At 46.5% G+C, this 19,682-nt stretch overlaps 1 protein-coding gene across 2 annotated transcripts; it reads left to right on the top strand.

Annotated features, from left to right (window-relative positions):
• Positions 1–902: 902 nt before the first annotated feature.
• On the top strand, positions 903–12,113 carry st8sia3 (ST8 alpha-N-acetyl-neuraminide alpha-2,8-sialyltransferase 3). 2 transcript variants are annotated; one of them, XM_052051033.1, is made up of 8 exons: positions 903–1,014; positions 1,090–1,170; positions 5,786–6,006; positions 6,100–6,426; positions 7,326–7,355; positions 7,499–7,618; positions 8,345–8,902; positions 11,325–12,113. In XM_052051033.1, exons 4-8 carry the CDS (start codon positions 6,260–6,262, stop codon positions 11,605–11,607), a joined length of 1,158 nt encoding a protein of 385 aa, XP_051906993.1. In that variant the 5' UTR covers positions 903–1,014; positions 1,090–1,170; positions 5,786–6,006; positions 6,100–6,259; the 3' UTR covers positions 11,608–12,113. The 2 variants fall into 2 exon arrangements, with proteins under 2 accessions (XP_051906993.1, XP_051906994.1); XM_052051034.1 differs by lacking the exons at positions 903–1,014; positions 1,090–1,170 and having other exon boundaries at positions 5,746–6,006.
• Positions 12,114–19,682: the final 7,569 nt, after the last annotated feature.

The raw sequence follows: 19,682 nt of genomic DNA, 5'->3' as shown, positions 1-19,682 counted from the left end.
TAATCTAATATCTTGGTGGCCTGACCTTTACACTGTGTTCGGCGGCCGCACATGTTCTTCTCAATGTCAGGACGCGAGTATGATGAAGACAAGAAGGTTGCGGAACGCCACTTTGAAACCTTGACCTGGTGTCCTCGAAAGAAGATGCAAGTTACGAATCTTTGACCAAGATTTTGGGTTCCGGGATGATTAGCAGCGCACCAGATTAACTCAATCTGTTTGACCCTTTCAAAAACGGACGCGTGTCACAAGGCTGCAGTGTTCAGCGTGGTCGATGGGAAGCCAGAGACAAGATCCAAACGTATGATCTGCCCTCTCCATCCAGGTCCCATAATTCACCATCACGCCTGCCGTTGGCCGTCACCGCGCAAGGACCGCTGCCAGGTTGGGATTGAAATACGGCTGCTTAGGCGTCCCCGTGGCCCCCTACAAAACAATGTTAGCCTGGAAAAATGGCAGGCGTGGACGCGGGGTTAATAGCGTAAGCCTCCGCTTTTAATTGGAAAAGTTAAACAAGGCGACGGGGCAAAGACGTTATTCCAACGAATGAGACGTGAACGGAGAGATGAATGGTGGCCTCTGAGGAAGGTTAATGAGCACCTAAGCGAGCCGGGAGGATACTGGACAAGAGGGTCACTTTTTCAAGAAGGCTTTAAATGGACGAACGGATGGGGACAAAAACAGAAGAGTGACATTTGCTGTCCTCTCTTTAACCCTTCCGGGGACGGCGCTGACTACAGCGGACAACTTCTCATGTTATCGGGTTACGGGGTCAATAAGACGGAACCCGCAAATGCTTTATTTTTTTTTTTTTGCATGGCCCACATCACCGGTTGATCAACTTTTCCAATCGGAGCATCGTGACATCGCAGCCGCACAAAAAAATCAAGCATTTCTTCCTCCCTCCTGGTAAATCTCTGAAACGGATCCAACCTCCCACACCCCCCCTAGCACCCCTTTAGACTTGTCAGCTTTCAAAACACCCCGCCCCCCGCGTGCCATCATTTATTAATGGTAAGAGGTCTGTCTGCGTCGGGCATTAGCCGTGTTTGTGATAAACCATTAATGATGTATTTCATTTCTCTGTAGGAAACGGAGGAGCGCTGGGGGCCGTTAATATCCCTTAATGTTAAAAGGCGGCGGAAGGAGACGAGGTTTCCTCCCCGTGAGGTGATTAGGCCCCTTCCATTTAGTTAGAGCTAGCTTGCGCGCGGGCACTCGCGCTTTATGCTTTCGTCCAATGTGCATATTTGTTGGGGTGCGAAACACACGATCGATCCATTTGCACTTACTTCTAGTGAGGTATGTGCTGCGTTAAAAATGGCCCGACACTTTGTGTATTTAAAAAACAACCACATGGCTTTGCCTTTCGGTCCGCGAGCTTAATGCTATCGCTAACTAGCCTATTTTCAGCAACAACAAAAAAAAATTTGGCCCGACTAAGAGGAATCTTCGCCACGTGTACGTTTCCTAGACCAATCAGTCATCTCTTGCCTGTCGCTGTCAGCGCCCCCCCCGGTCTCTAGTGTAGTAAGTCAAGTGCTAATTAGCGAACAAATGAGATTAGGCCTTGAGTGTATTCCAGCAGCCACCTGCTTGTCAAACGTGCCTAAAGCAGAAATCAATAGGTCATCATCTCTACATATTACAACATATGAAGAAGACGAGTGGGTGGACTGTACGCGTGGAGGTGAGGCTTTAAATAAACCACAACGGAGCTGCGCGATGACATTTTTCGATTCCTATTTTTTTATCAATTAAAATATGTCGTCCGCTATGTTGACGGCGCTCCAGCAACACAGAGTTTTATTCGTGTGTGTTGGGAAGGGAATGCTTTGTTCAGTAGTAACAAAGTGATTCTACACAAAAGAGCCTCTTTTTTTTTTTATCTTGAAGAAAACCGAACAATGTTGACCTTATAGTCTGATTAAACCGCTGCCATGACTGTATCCCCCTTTGGGAGCGCCGCCATTGTTTACAAGCTTGCAGGCTTTGCTTTCCTGACATCTAAATCATGCCTCCAGCTGACAGCTGGAGCTCCTCAAACGAATGCTGGTCGAATTTTACAGACTGGTCGCAGTCATTGCCATGTTATAAGGTGTTCCCAAAAACCTACCGTGGACGTTTTGGCCATGTGGGAGGAAACCGGAGTACCCGGAAGAAAACCCCACGCAGGCACAATGCTAACTAGCTAACTAGCCCAGGTGAAAATCCGAATATAATATAATACGGTAATTAAAACGAAGTATTAGCATCCAAACAGTAAACACACTGAAACAGTCGTCCCATGCTGTGTACTCCACATCAGAATACAAAAGTATCAATATAGACATTGTTGTTTTTTTTGGTTTTGTTTTTTTAAGCGCGGCGTTTCCAGCTTTTAGCTAGGCTAGTCAATATCATCGAGCTGTAACTTACCTCCAGCGTGATTAATAGTGAATGATTCACGATGAAGCAAGCGGTCGCCGGCTACAAAGTCACAATCGGGGTGATCCAGTCAAATGGAGACAGACAAGAACGTGTCGTTCATCGCACGCGCCGGCGGGCGTTAGCCATTGTTCTCGAATACACCGTGATGGCGATTATCAGAAAGTAAACGAGGACGACGGCAATGGCTGATCGTGTTAACCGCAATGAAACAATGACTCGTGTGTCACTGAGTCGCATGGCAATCATTAAGCTACTCGGCATTGTCAAGGGTTATGGCGTGTATCAGCGAGTATTTGAGTCCGTATTGATTGGAAAACATCGCAGGTCACATTACAAAAGTTATTGATTGATGATTGTTCTTTTCAAGTGTTTGTCAAGCATCGTGTTGGTTTTTAGAGCGTTCAAGGTAGTTGAAGAGAGCAATCTTACATGTTGATATCCATTTTCTGATCGCCGCGTTGAACACTCAAGTCTAATTTCAATTCTTTATGCATTCCGATGTAACCAATATTGATCAGGTGTTTTTATATCGATAGGTTTTTCTTGAGGGATTTTCGAAAATAGCTAGGCTGATGGAAATGAAGCCGGTCGAATTGCACGGACTCCTCTGTGGCCGCGCCCGCCGGTGGCTCCGATGTGTATTTTCCGCGTCAATCACCCCCCTCTCTCCCTTGATCACATTTGCTTTCATGTTCACTTTCATCAGCCCGTAAATCATCATCACAGATTCTCATTTTCCGAGATGAAGTCTGGGATGCCTCGTGTGTTTTGGCACCACATACGGTACGTAATCAACGATTTACCCCTTTGAAATTTTTAGTGTGCAAATATCACAGAAAATAATCCCATAAAAGGGATCCCAATCTACTCAAAGGCCAGCCCAGATTTTTGTGTATGTTAACATTTTTATTTTTTATTTTTTACGATTCATGTGACACACGGAGAATGTTGAAAAAGGAATCTTTAAACGACAGTCACATTGATTGAGAGAGAAATCTGATCCAAACTAGCTTGGTGATGCGACAGCTCAGAAGGGGGCAAGGGGGGGGGGGGGGCCTGCGGGCCCGGATCACGTCAGCCTCAGGGTCCGATAATCCTGTTTAAAATCCCAGCCCGTCAGCGACGCTTCAACCCATCTATCACATGAGACCGATGCGGCATGTGGAGTCTGATCTGGATCCGAGTAAAAGACAAAAGTCGCCGTTAGTGGTCACACCGGGCAAATATTAATCGCGGCAAAAGAAAACAACACCACATGCATCAAGTCACAAAATGTCTGCGGTGTGTTTGCTGATGAAACGTCAATCATGATCAAATGACCTAACTGTCCTTAGCTCTCGACTTGTTTTGAAAGGGAGCGTATTTATTTGTGTTGAGCTTTTTCCGCTTTTGGCTAAACTCGCTTAATGAGCGAGTATTCCTTTGTGCGCACGTGTGCGCGATTGATGCCGCCTCACCGCGGTCACGCACCTGCTCAAATTGATCGGCCTGAGCGACTCCAATCAGTGGGCTGTGACCGGCGCTTTATCCTCGTCCCTTTATGCTCGCTGGGCCCTCCCTTCTTCAGAACTCATCATGCCGGCTTTCCTTCTTCCTTCAATCTTTCACTCGATGTTCTTTCCCCCAATCCTCAGCTCCATTTTTTTTTCTTTCTTGCCTGTAGCCTTGACGCCTCTTCATGGTAAAGCCGGGTTGCTCGGTAGCAGCTCTGCCTTTCTCTCCCCGTTACTCTGGCGCAGGTATTCGGAAGTCGATTGGTTAGCGCCTAAGCGGCGCAACCTGCCATCCAAACATGGAAGCGAGATGTGATTCATCGATAGCGCAGGAACAGGTTCCAGAGTGAAGCAATTCCTGTAAATGACGAGACAAATGCGAGATTTCGCATCTTAGATCGGATGCATTTCAATTGCAGCGACATTTGAGAGTTGAGCGTAAAAAGAACGTGGTAGCCTATTTTCCAAGAAATGGTTATACCATCGCAACCGAGCGACTGTAGTGCGAGTTTGCAAATCTTTGTGAGTTCTTGCTCGTCTTGTTTCCACTTGGAAACATTTAAAATGGCACAGAAAGCCACGCAAGTGTTGCTGGAAGAGTGAAAGAGACATTCGATGGGAGATATTAGGCTTTAGGGTCTTAAATCTGTGTGTCCGTTTGACAGGATTTACAAAAGCCTAAAGACGTGCGCACGTGAGTGTGGGCTCAGTCCAGCGTTAAGACCGCCAGAAAGGTCACTGATGAAATGTCAGCGGCGGTGACAGCCTGCCTATCTGATGTCTTTATGACAATTGCTGTCTGCCTGCCCGCTTTTTGTTGAAAACAATCATGGCGTCAGTCGAAAAACAGATTGTTGGGGGGGAGGTTTGGTCTTTTCACTTCACTTACAGATTATTTGACAACATGTCAACAAAGTGTATATCCATACGGTAAATGAACATACATGGACAGTGATGAGTACTTCTCCGCTGTGCCTCTCGTTACCCTAATTTAAAAAAAAAAACCAAAACAAAAGTAAATAGGAGTGCTATTATGATTCATACCAGGGGTGCCCATTAGGTAGATCCTGATCTACCGGTCCCAAGTAGATCCGAGGAGTGTCGAGAAGAAAAAAAACAAACAACCATTTGTGTGTCTTTGTACATGTTAGTAATATATTTTTTGTGTTAATATACACTGCACACTAATCATCTTATCAGTCTCATTTTCACTAAAAAAAATATTTAAAAAATAAAATAAAGCAGATAAATCTCAAATTGGACGGCCCGGTAGTCCAGTGGTTAGCACGTCGGCTACACAGTGCAGAGGTACCGGGTTCGACTCCGGCTCTGGCCTCCCTGTGTGGAGTTTGCATGTTCTACCCGGGCCTGCGTGGGTTTTCTCCGGGTGCTCCGGTTTCCTCCCACATTCCAAAAACATGCGTGGCAGGCTGATTGAGTGTGAGCGTGGATGGTTGTTCGTCTCTGTGTGCCCTGCGATTGGCTGGCAACCGATTCACGGTGTCCCCCGCCTACTGCCCGGAGACAGCTGGGATAGGCTCCAGCACCCCCCGCGACCCTAGTGAGGATCAAGCGGCTCGGAAGATGAATGAATGAATGAATATACACTGCACTCTTATCAGCCTCATTTTCACTAAAAAATATATTTAAAAAATAAAATAAAGCAGATAAATCTCAAATTTGTGTGTGTGTGTGTGTGTGTGTGTGTGTGTGTGTGTGTGTGCTTGCGCGCGCCGGTAAGGGTAGATCCCGGGAGGTTAGTTGATCGAAAAGTAGATATTTGATCCAAAAAGTTTGGGCACCCCTGAATTTTATACACTGTCCGGTTTCAGTCCTCCTTATGTCAGTTGTACCTCATGCAGTGTCCCTGCAGCTCCAACGTGCGGAAGACGGGAAGAGTCCGCCTGGCGTGAGGAGGCTGTTTGTGTGATGAGAGTTGCAATCGAGCTGCATCTCTTTAAAGCTGACGCCGGCTTAATTAATGACACCAGCCAGGAAGGAAGGAAGGACGGACGGACGGACAGACGGACACCGAGGATGCATCGCAAAGGACATCGCTGCCGCATCGTTTTAACGCCACCAGGTTATCCGGGATTTATTTCCGCTATGCTGTCAAATCCCCCCCCCCCCCCCCCCCTTTCTTAAAATCGTGTTGTTGTTGTTTTTATTTTTTCAGGGACACGGCACCCTTCATCTGCTATGACGTCCTTGCTCGCTCTCAGTCGCTAACACCGCATCGTGCCCCCCACCCCCTACGTCGGCTGCGCTCTTCATGTCAGCGTCTCCACCGCATCCTCGTATCGGGCTCGGCCACCCGCTGACGCCGCCGAGGCAGGATGGTGCGCATCGCAAGCGCCCTGGGGCTTGTCATGTTCAGTGTGGCGCTGCTCATTCTGTCCCTCATCAGCTACGTGTCCATTAAGAAGGACTTCCTTCTCGGCGGCACCCCCAGATATGGACCGAACGGAGGACCGAGGATGTACATGTTCCACGCGGGCTATCGGTGAGTGAGTTCCGGCACGGTTTACGCTAGCATCATTTCATTTGGCGAACGGTTACTGCGGTTGCTTTTTGCTGAAGCTTTGGAAGTCCGGTGGCGAGGGCCTCCTCGGTGCAGTCTCAAACTAAGGCCTGGCGGCTGCCGATACCGCCATCGGTCATCATCGATAGTGAATCGGTTGTTCGACTGTACGGCGAACCAGAGATGAGAGTTGGATGACGTCACAAGGAAGTCGTCACAAGAGTTGGATGACGTCACAAGGAAGTCAAGTCGAGTCAACGCTTTCAAGCTTGATCAGTTACAATATATATTGCAGTGTTTTTGTTTTTTTTAAATTATGATTATGTCCAGAAAAGCAAATGAGAGGGGGGGGGGTAGTCTGCATGCATAGATTTCAATGTTTAATCCACATTTTTTAATGGTAGTGTTTTAAGATTACAGTCTACATATCACAACACAACATATTGATTGAAGAACCTCCTGAGGTTTCTCAATTTTCTTCCTTCTCGCTCTTTTCTTGAAATGATGCCACGTATGCTTCCCATTCTCAAATGAAAGACTTTCCAGTCCACAAAGAGGAATTGTCCCCAGTCCACCTCCATTGAAATCCATCATGTGCGGTCAAAGAGTGCGCTGCTAAAACACAGTTGATCTAGCAAAGCTTCTGGAAGTCAGCAAACTGCCCTTGACTCTGATTTAGAGCACGGCCACTCCGTTCATTTCCCTTCTGCTGTAATCATTTTCCTTCGCGGGGGCCAAGGTTATGCTTTGAGTGACGTTGTGACCGCTGGATTGAAATTGTCAAGGGGGGGGGGGCGTGTTTCAATGTAATTTTTTCACAGGTTTGCATTTGACTTCCTGAGTCTGTATTTACTGATACATTTTTCATATTCCTTTTGCAGCGAAAGGCCACCTCGCAAGCCTGACCTCAGGTGAGTACACGTTTTTAAATCACTTTTCATTCTAGTGCGCAAGATTGCAGTCACCATTTTTTGCTGCACTTACTTGTCTTGCTGGATGCTCTCTTCTAAACGTTTTGAATACTTTCCCCTCTTCCCCCCTCTCCCTGGTCCAGCTCCCAATTGGCACTGAAGTATCTGGATCCAGTTTTCACGCCGTTGACCAATGCTCTTAGCGAAGACCTCAAGAATTCCTCGAAATGGAGATACAACAGCACAGCATTTATCCAACAGAGGTACGTACGTCCGTGTAAAATAACACCATCACATCATTATAGCGCATATGCGTGGGTATATACAAAAAAGTCGAATCTCATCGCGACGTACCTCGAGGGACATAACGAATCGGTACGTTATTACGGTAGTTGGCCGTGACCATTTCTAATAACATATCATTAATTTCCCCAGGGGGCGGCCCGGTAGCCCAGTGGTTAGCACGTTGGCTTCACAGTGCAGAGGTACCGGGTTCGATTCCAGCTCCGGCCTCCCTGTGTGGAGTTTGCATGTTCTCCTGCGTGGGTTTTCTCCGGGTACTCCGGTTTCCTCCCACATTCCAAAAACATGCATGGCAGGCTGTTTGAACACTCTAAATTGTCCCTAGGTGTGAGTGTGAGCGTGAATGGTTGTTCGTCTCTGTGTGCCCTGCGATTGGCTGGCAACCGATTCAGGGTGTCCCCCGCCTACTGCCCGGAGACAGCTGGGATCGGCTCCAGCACCCCCCGCTACCCTAGTGAGGATCAAGCGGTTCGGAAGATGAATGAATGAATAATTTCCCCAGTGTGGGACAAATAAAGGATATCTTATCTTATCTTATCTTATAATGCAAAATATCATATGGCCGATTGAACAACAATCAGTGATATGAATTGAGCAGGAATTTAAAAGCTGGCAGATTTAGGTAAAAAAAAAAACAAAAACAAGAGTTTTGGTGATGGAACGTTGTCCGTGTTTGCTTCTTTCAGGAAGGAAATCTCTCAGTACGTCGACATTCCTCACAACTTCTCATTAACGCGCAGTTTAGTCCGCATCGGCCAGCTGATGCATTACGCCTACTCCAGCCACAAGTACGTCTACTCCATCGGCGAGAACTTCCGCTCGCTCCTCCCCGAGGTGTCGCCGATTCTGAACAAGCACTACAACGTCTGCGCCGTGGTGGGCAACAGCGGCATCCTCACCGGCTCACGTTGCGGCGATCAGATCGAGAAGTTTGACTTTGTCTTCCGCTGCAACTTTGCGCCAACCGAGTTCTTTAAGCGAGATGTCGGCCGGCGCACAAATATGACAACCTTCAACCCGAGCATCTTAGAGAAGTACTACAACAATCTGTTGACGGTGCAGGACAGGAATAACTTCTTCCTGAGCTTGAAGAAGCTGGATGGGGCCATTCTGTGGATCCCGGCGTTCTTCTTCCACACGTCGGCCACGGTGACCAGGACTCTGGTGGACTTCTTTGTGGAACATCGCGGTCAGCTGAAAGTCCAGCTGGCCTGGCCTGGAAACATCATGCAGCACATTAACAAGTAAGACATGCACCCTCACATCTAAAGACACGAGAGACTACACCCCCCCCCCCCCCACCCCCACCCCTAAAAAAAATTGAGCATTTTTTTTAATGCTTTAAAAAAACTTAACTTAACTTAACTTAGGGCGGCCCGGTAGTCCAGTGGTTAGCACGTGGGCTTCACAGTGCAGAGGTACCGGGTTCGATTCCAGCTCCGGCCTCCCTGTGTGGAGTTTGCATGTTCTCCTGCGTAGGTTTTCTCCGGGTGCTCCGGTTTCCTCCCACATTCCAAAAATATGCATGGCAGGCTGATTGAACACTCTAAATTGTCCCGAGGTGTGAGTGTGAGTGCGGATGGTTGTTCGTTTCTGTGTGCCCTGCGATTGGCTGGCAACCGATTCAGGGTGTCCCCCGCCTGCTGCCCGAAGACAGCTGGGATAGGCTCCAGCACCCCCCGCGACCCTAGTGAGGATCAAGCGGCTCGGAAGATGAATGAATGAATGAACTTAACTTAACCCTCATATTATGTTGAAAAAAAAATCACATTGATTATGTTGTGGGTCATTTTGACCCGCACTGTAAAAAAAAAGTGTCCAGATTTTACACACCAGTTCATGACCCTAGATGAGGAAAAGTCACAAAATTTCATGAAGAAAAAGAAAGGATATCCACTGCTTTGGTCACCACAAAAACTGAAACGGGTCAAATTGACCCTTAACATAACATAAGGTTTAATTGTATTCTTGATTTTTACTCCTTGTTTAACAGATGACATTTTGTCACTGTGTATTATCGATAACACCTGGAGACCACATGTTGACGTCTTTTTGTAGTGTTTGTCGACGTGTGTGTGTGTGCGCACGCGCGCGTGCGTGTAGCAAAGGGGGAGATTTAAACTCCAAAGCCAGATTATAAGGAAAGTACAATTTAGTGAAAGGCATGGCACCGAGTTGAAACCGGACAAGAGGGATTTAAGTCCGCTTGTTAGTGTTGTAGTCGCAGAATGGGTCACTCTTACAGTAGACTAATCTTCAGCAAGCCCATTAAATCTACCTGCTGGGCAAGTCTTAGCACGTTTAAGCAGCTCAGGCTGCCTTTTAGCACCTCAACCGCTCGCTGAGCGCCTTTTGTCCAGGCCCGTTTGAGGAGTTTTCGACTCGCGAGGGCAGCGGCGTGCGGAGGGTGAAGGACGCCGATAGTCGTCGTCGCTATAACGAATCCGTCGAAGAATTCTATTTGACATCAATTATGGTATACGGGATTCTTAGTTGATTCTCAATGTTTAAAATGGAACGTAATGCAAATTGCGAGGATGGTGATAGTTGGGGGCATGTGTTAGTAGTGTGAGAATTTGAATGAAGGCGATATTGTACGTATTTGCTACGTATCTTCCAAATATTAATTTGTGATCATGCTAAAAATAAATAAATAATAATAATTTAAGGGCGGCCCGGTAGTCCAGTGGTTAGCACGTCGGCTTCACAGTGCAGAGGTACCGGGTTCGATTCCAGCTCCGGCCTCCCTGTGTGGAGTTTGCATGTTCTCCCCCGGGCCTGCGTGGGTTTTCTCCGGGTGCTCCGGTTTCCTCCCACATTCCAAAAACATGCGTGGCAGGCTGATTGAACACTCTAAATTGTCCCTAGGTGTGAGTGTGAGTGCGAATGGTTGTTCGTTTCTGTGTGCCCTGCGATTGGCTGGCAACCGATTCAGGGTGTCCCCCGCCTACTGCCCGAAGACAGCTGGGATAGGCTCCAGCACCCCCCGCGACCCTAGTGAGGATCAAGCGGCTCGGAAGATGAATGAGTGAATGAATGAATAATAATAATATAATTTAGGATAGCCTTTGTTGATTGAGCAAGCTTGTGCTGAAAACACAACAAGTTTGTTTTTTTTTTTCAAAGGGAAACCAACTCAATCTTTTTTTTTTTTTTTTTTTTAATAAAAATATGTTCAATGCGGCCCCGTTTGTCTGAACATGGCGTTCTGATTAATATTGCGTTTGTGGAATATGATTTAAGCCGCCGAATCCACCAGTTTTCGTCCATCTCGGGGGCGGCCGCGATGCCCATCGCTGTCGACAGAAAATGACGTCACAGTCGCTCAAGGGCTCAGGTAACAACCAATTACGGGGGGGCTGTTTTCTCACTTTGGTCATGTGACATTCGCAAGCTGAACTGTGATTGGTTCTTACCTGAGCAATTGGTGATGTCATTTTCAGTCCACACCAAGTGGCAAAATGGCCGCCTACTGAAGTGGTTAAACGGGTGGATTTTGCAGTTGAATTCTTTTTAGAGAAACGCAATATTCGTCGCGATACTGTATTCAGACTAGTTGGGCTGCATTGAACACAAGAAGTCACGTGACACGTTCCTTTCCGCCTCATGGTCTGCAGTCTCATGACCCCGCTCTCTTTCATTTCTCTTCTCAAACGGACTCACCAGCTATTGGAAAACCAAACAGCTGTCGCCAAAGCGCCTGAGCACCGGCATCCTGATGTACACGCTGGCATCGTCGATGTGCGACCAGATCCACTTGTACGGCTTCTGGCCATTCGGCTGGGACCCCAACACGGGGAAGGAACTGCCTTATCACTACTACGACAAGAAGGGCACCAAGTTCACGACCAAATGGCAGGAGGCCCATCAGTTGCCCGCTGAGTTCAAACTCCTTTACAAGATGCACACAGAAGGGCTGCTGAAGCTCAGCCTCTCCCACTGCGCTTAGCCATGAAACCGCGGGAGGTCTTTCAATTGTCTCACCGGAGCTTCCGTCGGCCAAAGTCACAAAAAGGACCAGTCGGACCAGGGCTGATAAATGTGCACGTCCTCGGCAAGGAGACGCAATGGACTCTGGCGCTCTTTTAAGGACCAAGATTCTATCTCTCTCAAGCTGTGACGGGCCATGCATCGAAGCTGCAGGAACGAGGACTCTCTTCGTTGTGTCGTCAGTCAAGACACTCAAACACTGAGAGACATCAGGTCATGCCAAATCCTACCTAACAAAATGTAAGCGACAACAAAAAGCACCGTAGCTACTGACATCAAAAACCAAACCCAAGGCAAAGTCACAAAAGTCGTTGATGTTTTAATTTAGAGCAATGGTGTCCAACTCTAGGCTCGGGGGCAAGATCTGGTCCACCACATCAAATGATGTGGCCCGCCAAAGCAAATTAAACATGTCAACTTCTGTGATGCTCGCTAAAATCGCCATGAAAATTTCATATTCTCATATGTACAGTAGGGCGGCCCGGTAGTCCAGTGGTTAGCACGTCGGCTTCACAGTGCAGAGGTACCGGGTTCGATTCCAGCTCCGGCCTCCCTGTGTGGAGTTTGCATGTTCTCCCCGGGCCTGCGTGGGTTTTCTCCGGGTGCTCCGGTTTCCTCCCACATTCCAAAAATATGCATGGCAGGCTGATTGAACACTCTAAATTGTCCCTAGGTGTGAGTGTGAGTGCGGATGGTTGTTCGTCTCTGTGTGCCCTGCGATTGGCTGGCAACCGATTCAGGGTGTCCCCCGCCTACTGCCCGGAGACAGCTGGGATAGGCTCCAGCATCCCCCGCGACCCTAGTGAGGATCAAGCGGTTAGGAAGATGAATGAATGAATGAATATGTACAGTAATATATAAGAGAGCTAGTGTAAGTTTTCCTCTTACCAAAACAACCATTACAGTAACTTAATACACCATCAGCCTTGACTTCTTCAATATATCCTTTATTTGTCCCACACTGGGGAAATTTACAGCTCATAATTTATATAAATTATATAAATAAATATAAAAAAATTATATAGCTCATAACGGCTCCCCAAGGGAACCGGGAGCCATCATGTGGCCCGCGGCACGGTGACGGCCATTTTTTTTGCTCCAACACGTCCGTGTCCCAGTGTACAAATCAAGGTCCATCAGGGCACGCTTGCATGAGTTTGATGCGGAAGAACCTTTGACTGACGTAAGCAGGAGACACGGGTACGCTCTGACCTTAGCGCTCTTCTGGATGAACAGACAAAACAAATCCCACAAACGCACTCCAAAAATCTCGACCTTGTCCGCTGCAATGTGTTCATGAGATGAGATTCAACATGTGTGCTGTATTCGTCATTCAGAGATTAAATTGACTGAAATTGTCCATTTAAAAATGAGTAGTGTCTTTTTTTTAGGTTAATTAATACTCAGATATTTTTTGGGGTGTGCTGACAAATCGTGTGTGTGTGTGTGTGTGTGTATACAATTTTAGGTTCATCATTTTGAGTAAAAATGATTTGTAAATCACATTTAGATGTTTTATTTTTATTTTTTAATTCCTATAACTAAATGTAAGAACGTTTTTATGAAGCTGTTAGGGCCCAATGCGTTTTCTGCTTTAGTGTTTGGCTGTGTGAGCTGACATGTTTATTTGATTTTTAAAAAAAAATGTAAAAAAAAGATCCCGGAAATGAATGTGATCTTAAGACCATCAAATACATTCTGGCAGAAAAAGAAAAGAGGGGGGAAAAAGCCGTGCAATGTAGGTCAGCGTGTACGCAAAGGAGAGGTCAGAAGGCGTGTGCCAGGGGAGAGCGACCCTTGACCTCTGACCCTGTCGCTCCTTTTGATTTATCATCTTGCAAAACAAAAGAGAACTGGAGGAGTCAAACGCTAGGTGGCACTTCAGTTTTGTTCTATTGTTTAGCTATACAGATATTTAAAATAATTCTTCCATATCCGATACATTGCTTGACAATGAAAAAAATATCCATTAAGTTCCCGTACAAATCCACACAAGACCAAAGTCTTACATTTTCTCTCGACCTCATCAGCTGCCCTAATCTGCTGCCATTTTGAATTCGGCCTCGCGTAGTTGTTGTGAATTATTGATGCTCCTTTTTCTCCTCCTTCTTATCCACCTCTTTGATCTGAAGTTTCAAAAGTCAAAAGGACCCCCACCCGGTGTCGGCGGCGGCCCTCGCACCCAGTCTCGCTCTTGACGCAGAGAGGAAATCAATAGGTTAAATCAAACGTTATGATTAAAAGAATCACACTCCAGAGGACATGAAATAATCATGTAAAGGGGAGGCGTCCCCAATCGTTAGGCCGCGCCTTTCAGTCTTTGTTAACGAATAACAACAGTCTATGATGATAATAGCAACAATAATTGTGTTGTGAACCTGTCAAATTGTGCATTGCCCAAAAACGTGCTAACGGCGAAACCCCCGCTCTGCATTTGTAAGCCAAAACCGGAGTGGTCCTCACACACACGCATACACATGCTTGCCATCGACGCCTGGCGTGTACAGATGAGAATTAAAAGCTGCCCTCACATCACCACGCATGTTCCCGTGGAAGGAAACGGAGCTCCGGTGGAAATTCATCACTCATATCGATTCAAATTAGCATGCGCACTTTCGGCCTGTGGTCATGCTCTTGCCAATGTTTACTGTGCAATGCACGGAGCTGGTTGAGTCCAAAGTGTGTTGAACTTTGGGGTTAGCCTTGAAACGGTCTAAAATGTGAAAACTATTCAGATTGAAGAATGGGCGGCCCGGTAGTCCAGTGGTTAGCACGTGCGCTTCACAGTGCAGAGGTACCGGGTTCGATTCCAGCTCCGGCCTCCCTGTGTGGAGTTTGCATGTTCTCCCCGGGCCTGCGTGGGTTTTCTCCGGGTGCTCCGGTTTCCTCCCACGTTCCAAAAACATGCGTGGCAGGCTGATTGAACACTCTAAATTGTCCCTAGGTGTGAGTGTGAGTGCGAATGGTTGTTCGTTTCTGTGTGCCCTGCGATTGGCTGGCAACCGATTCAGGGTGTCCCCCGCCTGCTGCCCGAAGACAGCTGGGATAGGCTCCAGCACCCCCGCGACCCTAGTGAGGATCAAGCGGCTCGGAAGATGAATGAATGAATGAATATTCAGATTGAAGAATATTTTATTATAGTTTAGCTTCTGAGGGCAGAAAGGTGGAAATAGTGCGTCTTTAATGGGATCCCGCAGGGAAAGTAGTCACCATTTTTGGCTTGTTTTTAAAAAAATTATTTATTTTTTTACATGTTCGCAAAACAAAGAAACAAACAAACCCAAAAAAAAAAGGCTTGCCTAACCGTCCCACAATGGAATCTTTTACGAGAGCATCCGTACCCCCCCTGCGCCGCAGCCTTCCCAAGTTGAAGAATTCCGAATAACCGGCGCGCTAATTCATCGACAGAGATGAGTGGCTGTTTGAGTGAGTGTTTATTTAGAGTTGGACACACAGAGATGATGGCGTGTGGTCACATTTGAATACAGCGGGCGGCTCTGCACGCGGCCATTGTGTTCTCATTAATAGCCGATTTCATGGCCAACAGAACCTCAACAAAAGAGCCAGCGGGGTCTGAAAAGTTTGAAAAGAATCGAGGCGAAGGAAAGGAGGGAGAGAGGAGGCGGCGGCGAGGAGGGAAGGTAGCATCAGATGGAGCAAGAATTACAAGCCAGGTTTTTCTTGGGTTTTATTCTTCTCCCTAACCAAGGACGAAGGATGACCTCCATGATGCGCCGCTCTGACTATTTGACACTTTTCCTGTTCTATGAGCATGAGAAGTGTGTGTGGGCTTTTTTTTTTAACCTTTTAATTCAATTCATGAAGAAACGCCTCGAACACAACATTTATTTATTCAATTATTTTCTTACAATTGCATATACATCAAAAATTGTGTATCGGCTGTCCATCGGATTGTAATTATTAGTACTCGAAGCAATATGGACAGTCGAAGCTTCACTCTGTGAATCTCTTTCAATGAAACTATTTCTCTTTTTAATTTTGGACCTGGTCTGGCCCTCCGGCCTCATGACACCGAGACTTGAAAATGGCTGCCGGCAAAGCCCCAGAACGCATGCAACAGAACTCACCGTGCGGCACCCAACCACTGCTGAAGGAGGAGGAGGAGGAAGATGAGTTTACGGGCGGACAGATGGCTCCCCCATCCCCAAAAAAATGCTCGGTCATTGAGGGAGAGAAGGATCGGGAGGAAGAGATTTGAGGATGGTAGGACCACACTGGTTATATGGAGAGGAAAGAGAGAGAGAGAGAGAGAGAGAGAGAGAGAGAGAGTCAGTGGGACAGATGCGAGGCAAAGCGGAGCGCTGTTTGTCACTAACGCTATAGATTAGCATGTGGTCTCCAGCACAAAGCTGCAGATCAATACTGCTGCTCAGTACACAGCAGATGGCCCGGGACAGGGAGACACGGAGACAGAATCAGAGAGAGAGAGAGAGAGAGAGAGAGAGAGAGAGAGCACAGAGCAGGAGGATAAAATGTCCGATCGTCCCGCAGCTTGATTCTCATTTTACAACATGCCGCTTGTGCTGAGCCACGTTGAACGCCGCTCACCAGGACGCATTTTCTTCTTCTTTTCTTTTATTATTTTTTTTTTTAATTCAATTTACTTGTCCCGGTAGCCGTCGCGGCGTGAATTAGCCGCGGGTTGATTTAGGCGGTTCTCATTCCAAATCAAGTCATCGTTGAACCAGAAACGCTTACGATCGCAATACGTTCATGCTAGTTATTTTTTTTCCTCATCCGCGGTCGAGCAACATGACTCCAAACTGAGTGTAAATAAACAGGCTATTGATTATCTCAACAGTCCGCCGGCTAATCTGCCTTTGTGTCTGCAAGTAGCAACAAAGTGACCAAAGATTGACTTCCCTATCCAATGACTTTTCTCTCTCTCTGAGCAGACTGGAGCTGCCCGTGCTCCGTACGGGGCTACACGCCTCACTATACCGAGCAATAAAAGAAACGATTGAACGATTGATTCTACGATAGTGATATATATTTTTTTTAAGTTAGCACGTCACAATTTCATGTTGTAATTGAATGCAAAAACGTATTGCTGTACATCTGACTTAATGTCATCCAAATTATGACATTTTGCATTTTGTCATATATATATATATATATATATATATATATATATATATATATATAGGCGGAGGTAGTCCAGTGGTTACCACGTCGGCTTCACAGTGCAGTGGTACCGGGTTCGATTCCAGCTCCGGCCTCCCTGTGTGGAGTTTGCATGTTCTCCCCGGGCCTGCGTGGGTTTTCTCCGGGTGCTCCGGTTTCCTCCCACATTCCAAAAATATGCATGGCAGGCTGATTGAACACTCCAAATTGTCCCTAGGTGTGAGTGTGAGCGTGGATGGTTGTTCGTCTATGTGTGCCCTGCGATTGGCTGGCAATGAATGAATGAATGAATGAATATATATATATATACATATATATATATATATATATATATATATATATATATATATATATATATATATATTTTCATTCATCTTCCGAGCCGCTTGATCCTCACTAGGGTCGCGGGGGGTGCTGGAGCCTATCCCAGCTGTCTTCGGGCAGTAGGCGGGGACACCCTGAATCGGTTGCCAGCCAATCGCAGGGCACACAGAAACGAACAACCATTCGCACTCACACTCACACCTAGGGACAATTTAGAGTGTTCAATCAGCCTGCCACGCATGTTTTTGGAATGTGGGAGGAAACCGGAGCACCCGGAGAAAACCCACGCAGGCCCGGAGAGAACATGCAAACTCCACACAGGGAGGCCGGAGCTGGAATCGAACCCGGTACCTCTGCACTGTGAAGCCGACGTGCTAACCACTGGACTACCGGGCCGCCCCAGTGTATATATATATATGTATATATATATACTGTATAAATATATGATCAGTTTTGTTTCTTGGGCCTTCTACAAGCCCCGGCGTCCACCTTCCAGTGCCCCCACCCCGCCTCCTGCATCATACCGCCACCCTCTTCATTTTTTTTTTTCAGCGTTTAACTTCTGTCTGCCCGAGCCTTTTACACCGACATTCTGTCTTTTTCCTTTTTTGCCCACTCCGTCAGCACCTGTGGCCCTTTTTTAACATTTCCCCGTGACGTTTCTCCCCAACCGCCTCCACATTTTCATATGACTCCTCTTTTCCTCGTGACCAAGTCGTTTTGAATGAATGCGCCACACACCGGCTGCCCTCTTTCGTCTGCAAGAGAGAGACAAAACTTTTGAAGAGGAAATAGACAGGTTGCCCCTCAGTAAGACCCCCTGCCTGCCCCTCTGACAGCTGATCAAAAGAAGAAAATGGGTCAGGCTTCTGTTCCTCTGCCCTTAATTACACAACAGTCTTTAAACAAAGCAACATCTGCCCAACTACCCACCCCGCTACTCCTCCTCCATCTTGTCTTTTTTTTTAAGTCCTTATCATCCTTCTTACCACCCAAGCCCGGTTTTACAGGGGTAATTTTTTTTAATTTTCCACGAAGATGCACTGAAAGAGCAACGACAATTGGTGGAAAATTATAGGCAAATAGATACGGCGCATCCCATTAAATCATTTGTTGTCAGCCGTGTCGAGTGTCGTTTCAGAGACGCGTGCAGTGCTAAGTGCGTAATTGCATAGTTAACGTGAACGCTCGCCATTCTTGAGCCTCAACAGGTTAACATGGTACTATTTGTTATTTTCCTCGGTAATCTTGTAGGTTGTAGTTTATCTCCTTAGTTTTAGTGACTCACTTTGATCAACTGTTGAACTCTTTGGGCCAATGCTGTGCATGGAAAGCTTGAGTTTGGAGGGAGTGGGGGGAGGGGGGGTCTTAAGCTTCCAGGCCAGATGGATTTTTTCCCAAAGGAGTTTGATGAATCCGTCTTGCAAATTACTAAAAGAAACTGTTTGTTAAATATAACACCTCCTTAGAAAAAAAGTTTTTTTTTTTGTGACAATCTTGGTGACTGCGCATTTTCACAAAAGATGCTCACATCATATTTTGTTTGGTCAAAGAAAATATTTGTGATCACGTGCACTGATTTCAAATGTGATGGCAGAAGGGGAAGCTGGGACTGGAGTTATTTTGCTCTTATTTGTCCTTGGAAGTGCAATGATTTGTGCAGTGAACAGGCTACAGGCCATAATCCGCTTTCATTGGAGCTCCCGCACTCACTCCTCCATCCACCCCGAGACTGTCGATGACATTGGCATTGACGCGGCAGCAGTTTGCACTTAACCATTGCAACTGTGCTAACTGCTCTAAGCGTCACAAAGCACTGGCCTTAGTTCAGAAAACAAAACCTCCACGTGATCGCCCCCCCCCCCCACATCTGTAGAAATTTTTTCCCCCTCCTTATTTTCCTTCTTTCGATCCGAAGAACAAAAATGTTCCGTTGGCTTAAGATCACTTAAAGCAAATTTCAAACTTTTACTCCACAGTTTAAAGTTCATTCATCAAATTACTGTTCTAGCAAATGTTTGCTTTGTTGAAGCACGCTTACGATCAAAACAAGCATTTTTACCCGGTATGCCTACTCTAACATGAACACTTGTATTTGATTTCACTGTTTGTATTTTAAGCGGTTGCGTAAAGAAGCACAAAGAGAATGCAGCAGCATTTCAGGAATATCGGTTGCGGGCTGCTTGTATCGCTTGCTGCTTCCTGCCACCTTTATCTTAACAATCGGAGGCAGAGGGTGATGAGGTAAGAGCTAAAATGAGATCAAATTTTAATGATCCCTGTGGGCAAATTGTTCCCTGGCAGCTGCAGCAACAGCCGAGGCAAACAGCACCCTCAGCCCATTACAAAAAAAAAAAACCTTGCAGATTAGTATGTGTGTGTGTGGGGGGGGGGGGTGTTTGGGGTGTCACCTCCAAAGCTTTGTTACCCCTACATACATTTTACAGTATCAATGTATTGTTGATGCATTTATGAAAATTCCAAGACTCCAGGTCATTTTTTATTACTTTAGCTTGATTTTTATGAGACTATATATTTTTTTTCATGTACTGTACACTAACTGCC

The sequence above is a fragment of the Hippocampus zosterae genome, chromosome 18, assembly GCF_025434085.1.
Source record: "Hippocampus zosterae strain Florida chromosome 18, ASM2543408v3, whole genome shotgun sequence".
NCBI lineage: Eukaryota > Metazoa > Chordata > Actinopteri > Syngnathiformes > Syngnathidae > Hippocampus > Hippocampus zosterae.
The sequence above is the reverse complement of the archived record's forward strand: the minus strand, read 5'-3'. Positions and strand labels throughout refer to the sequence as shown.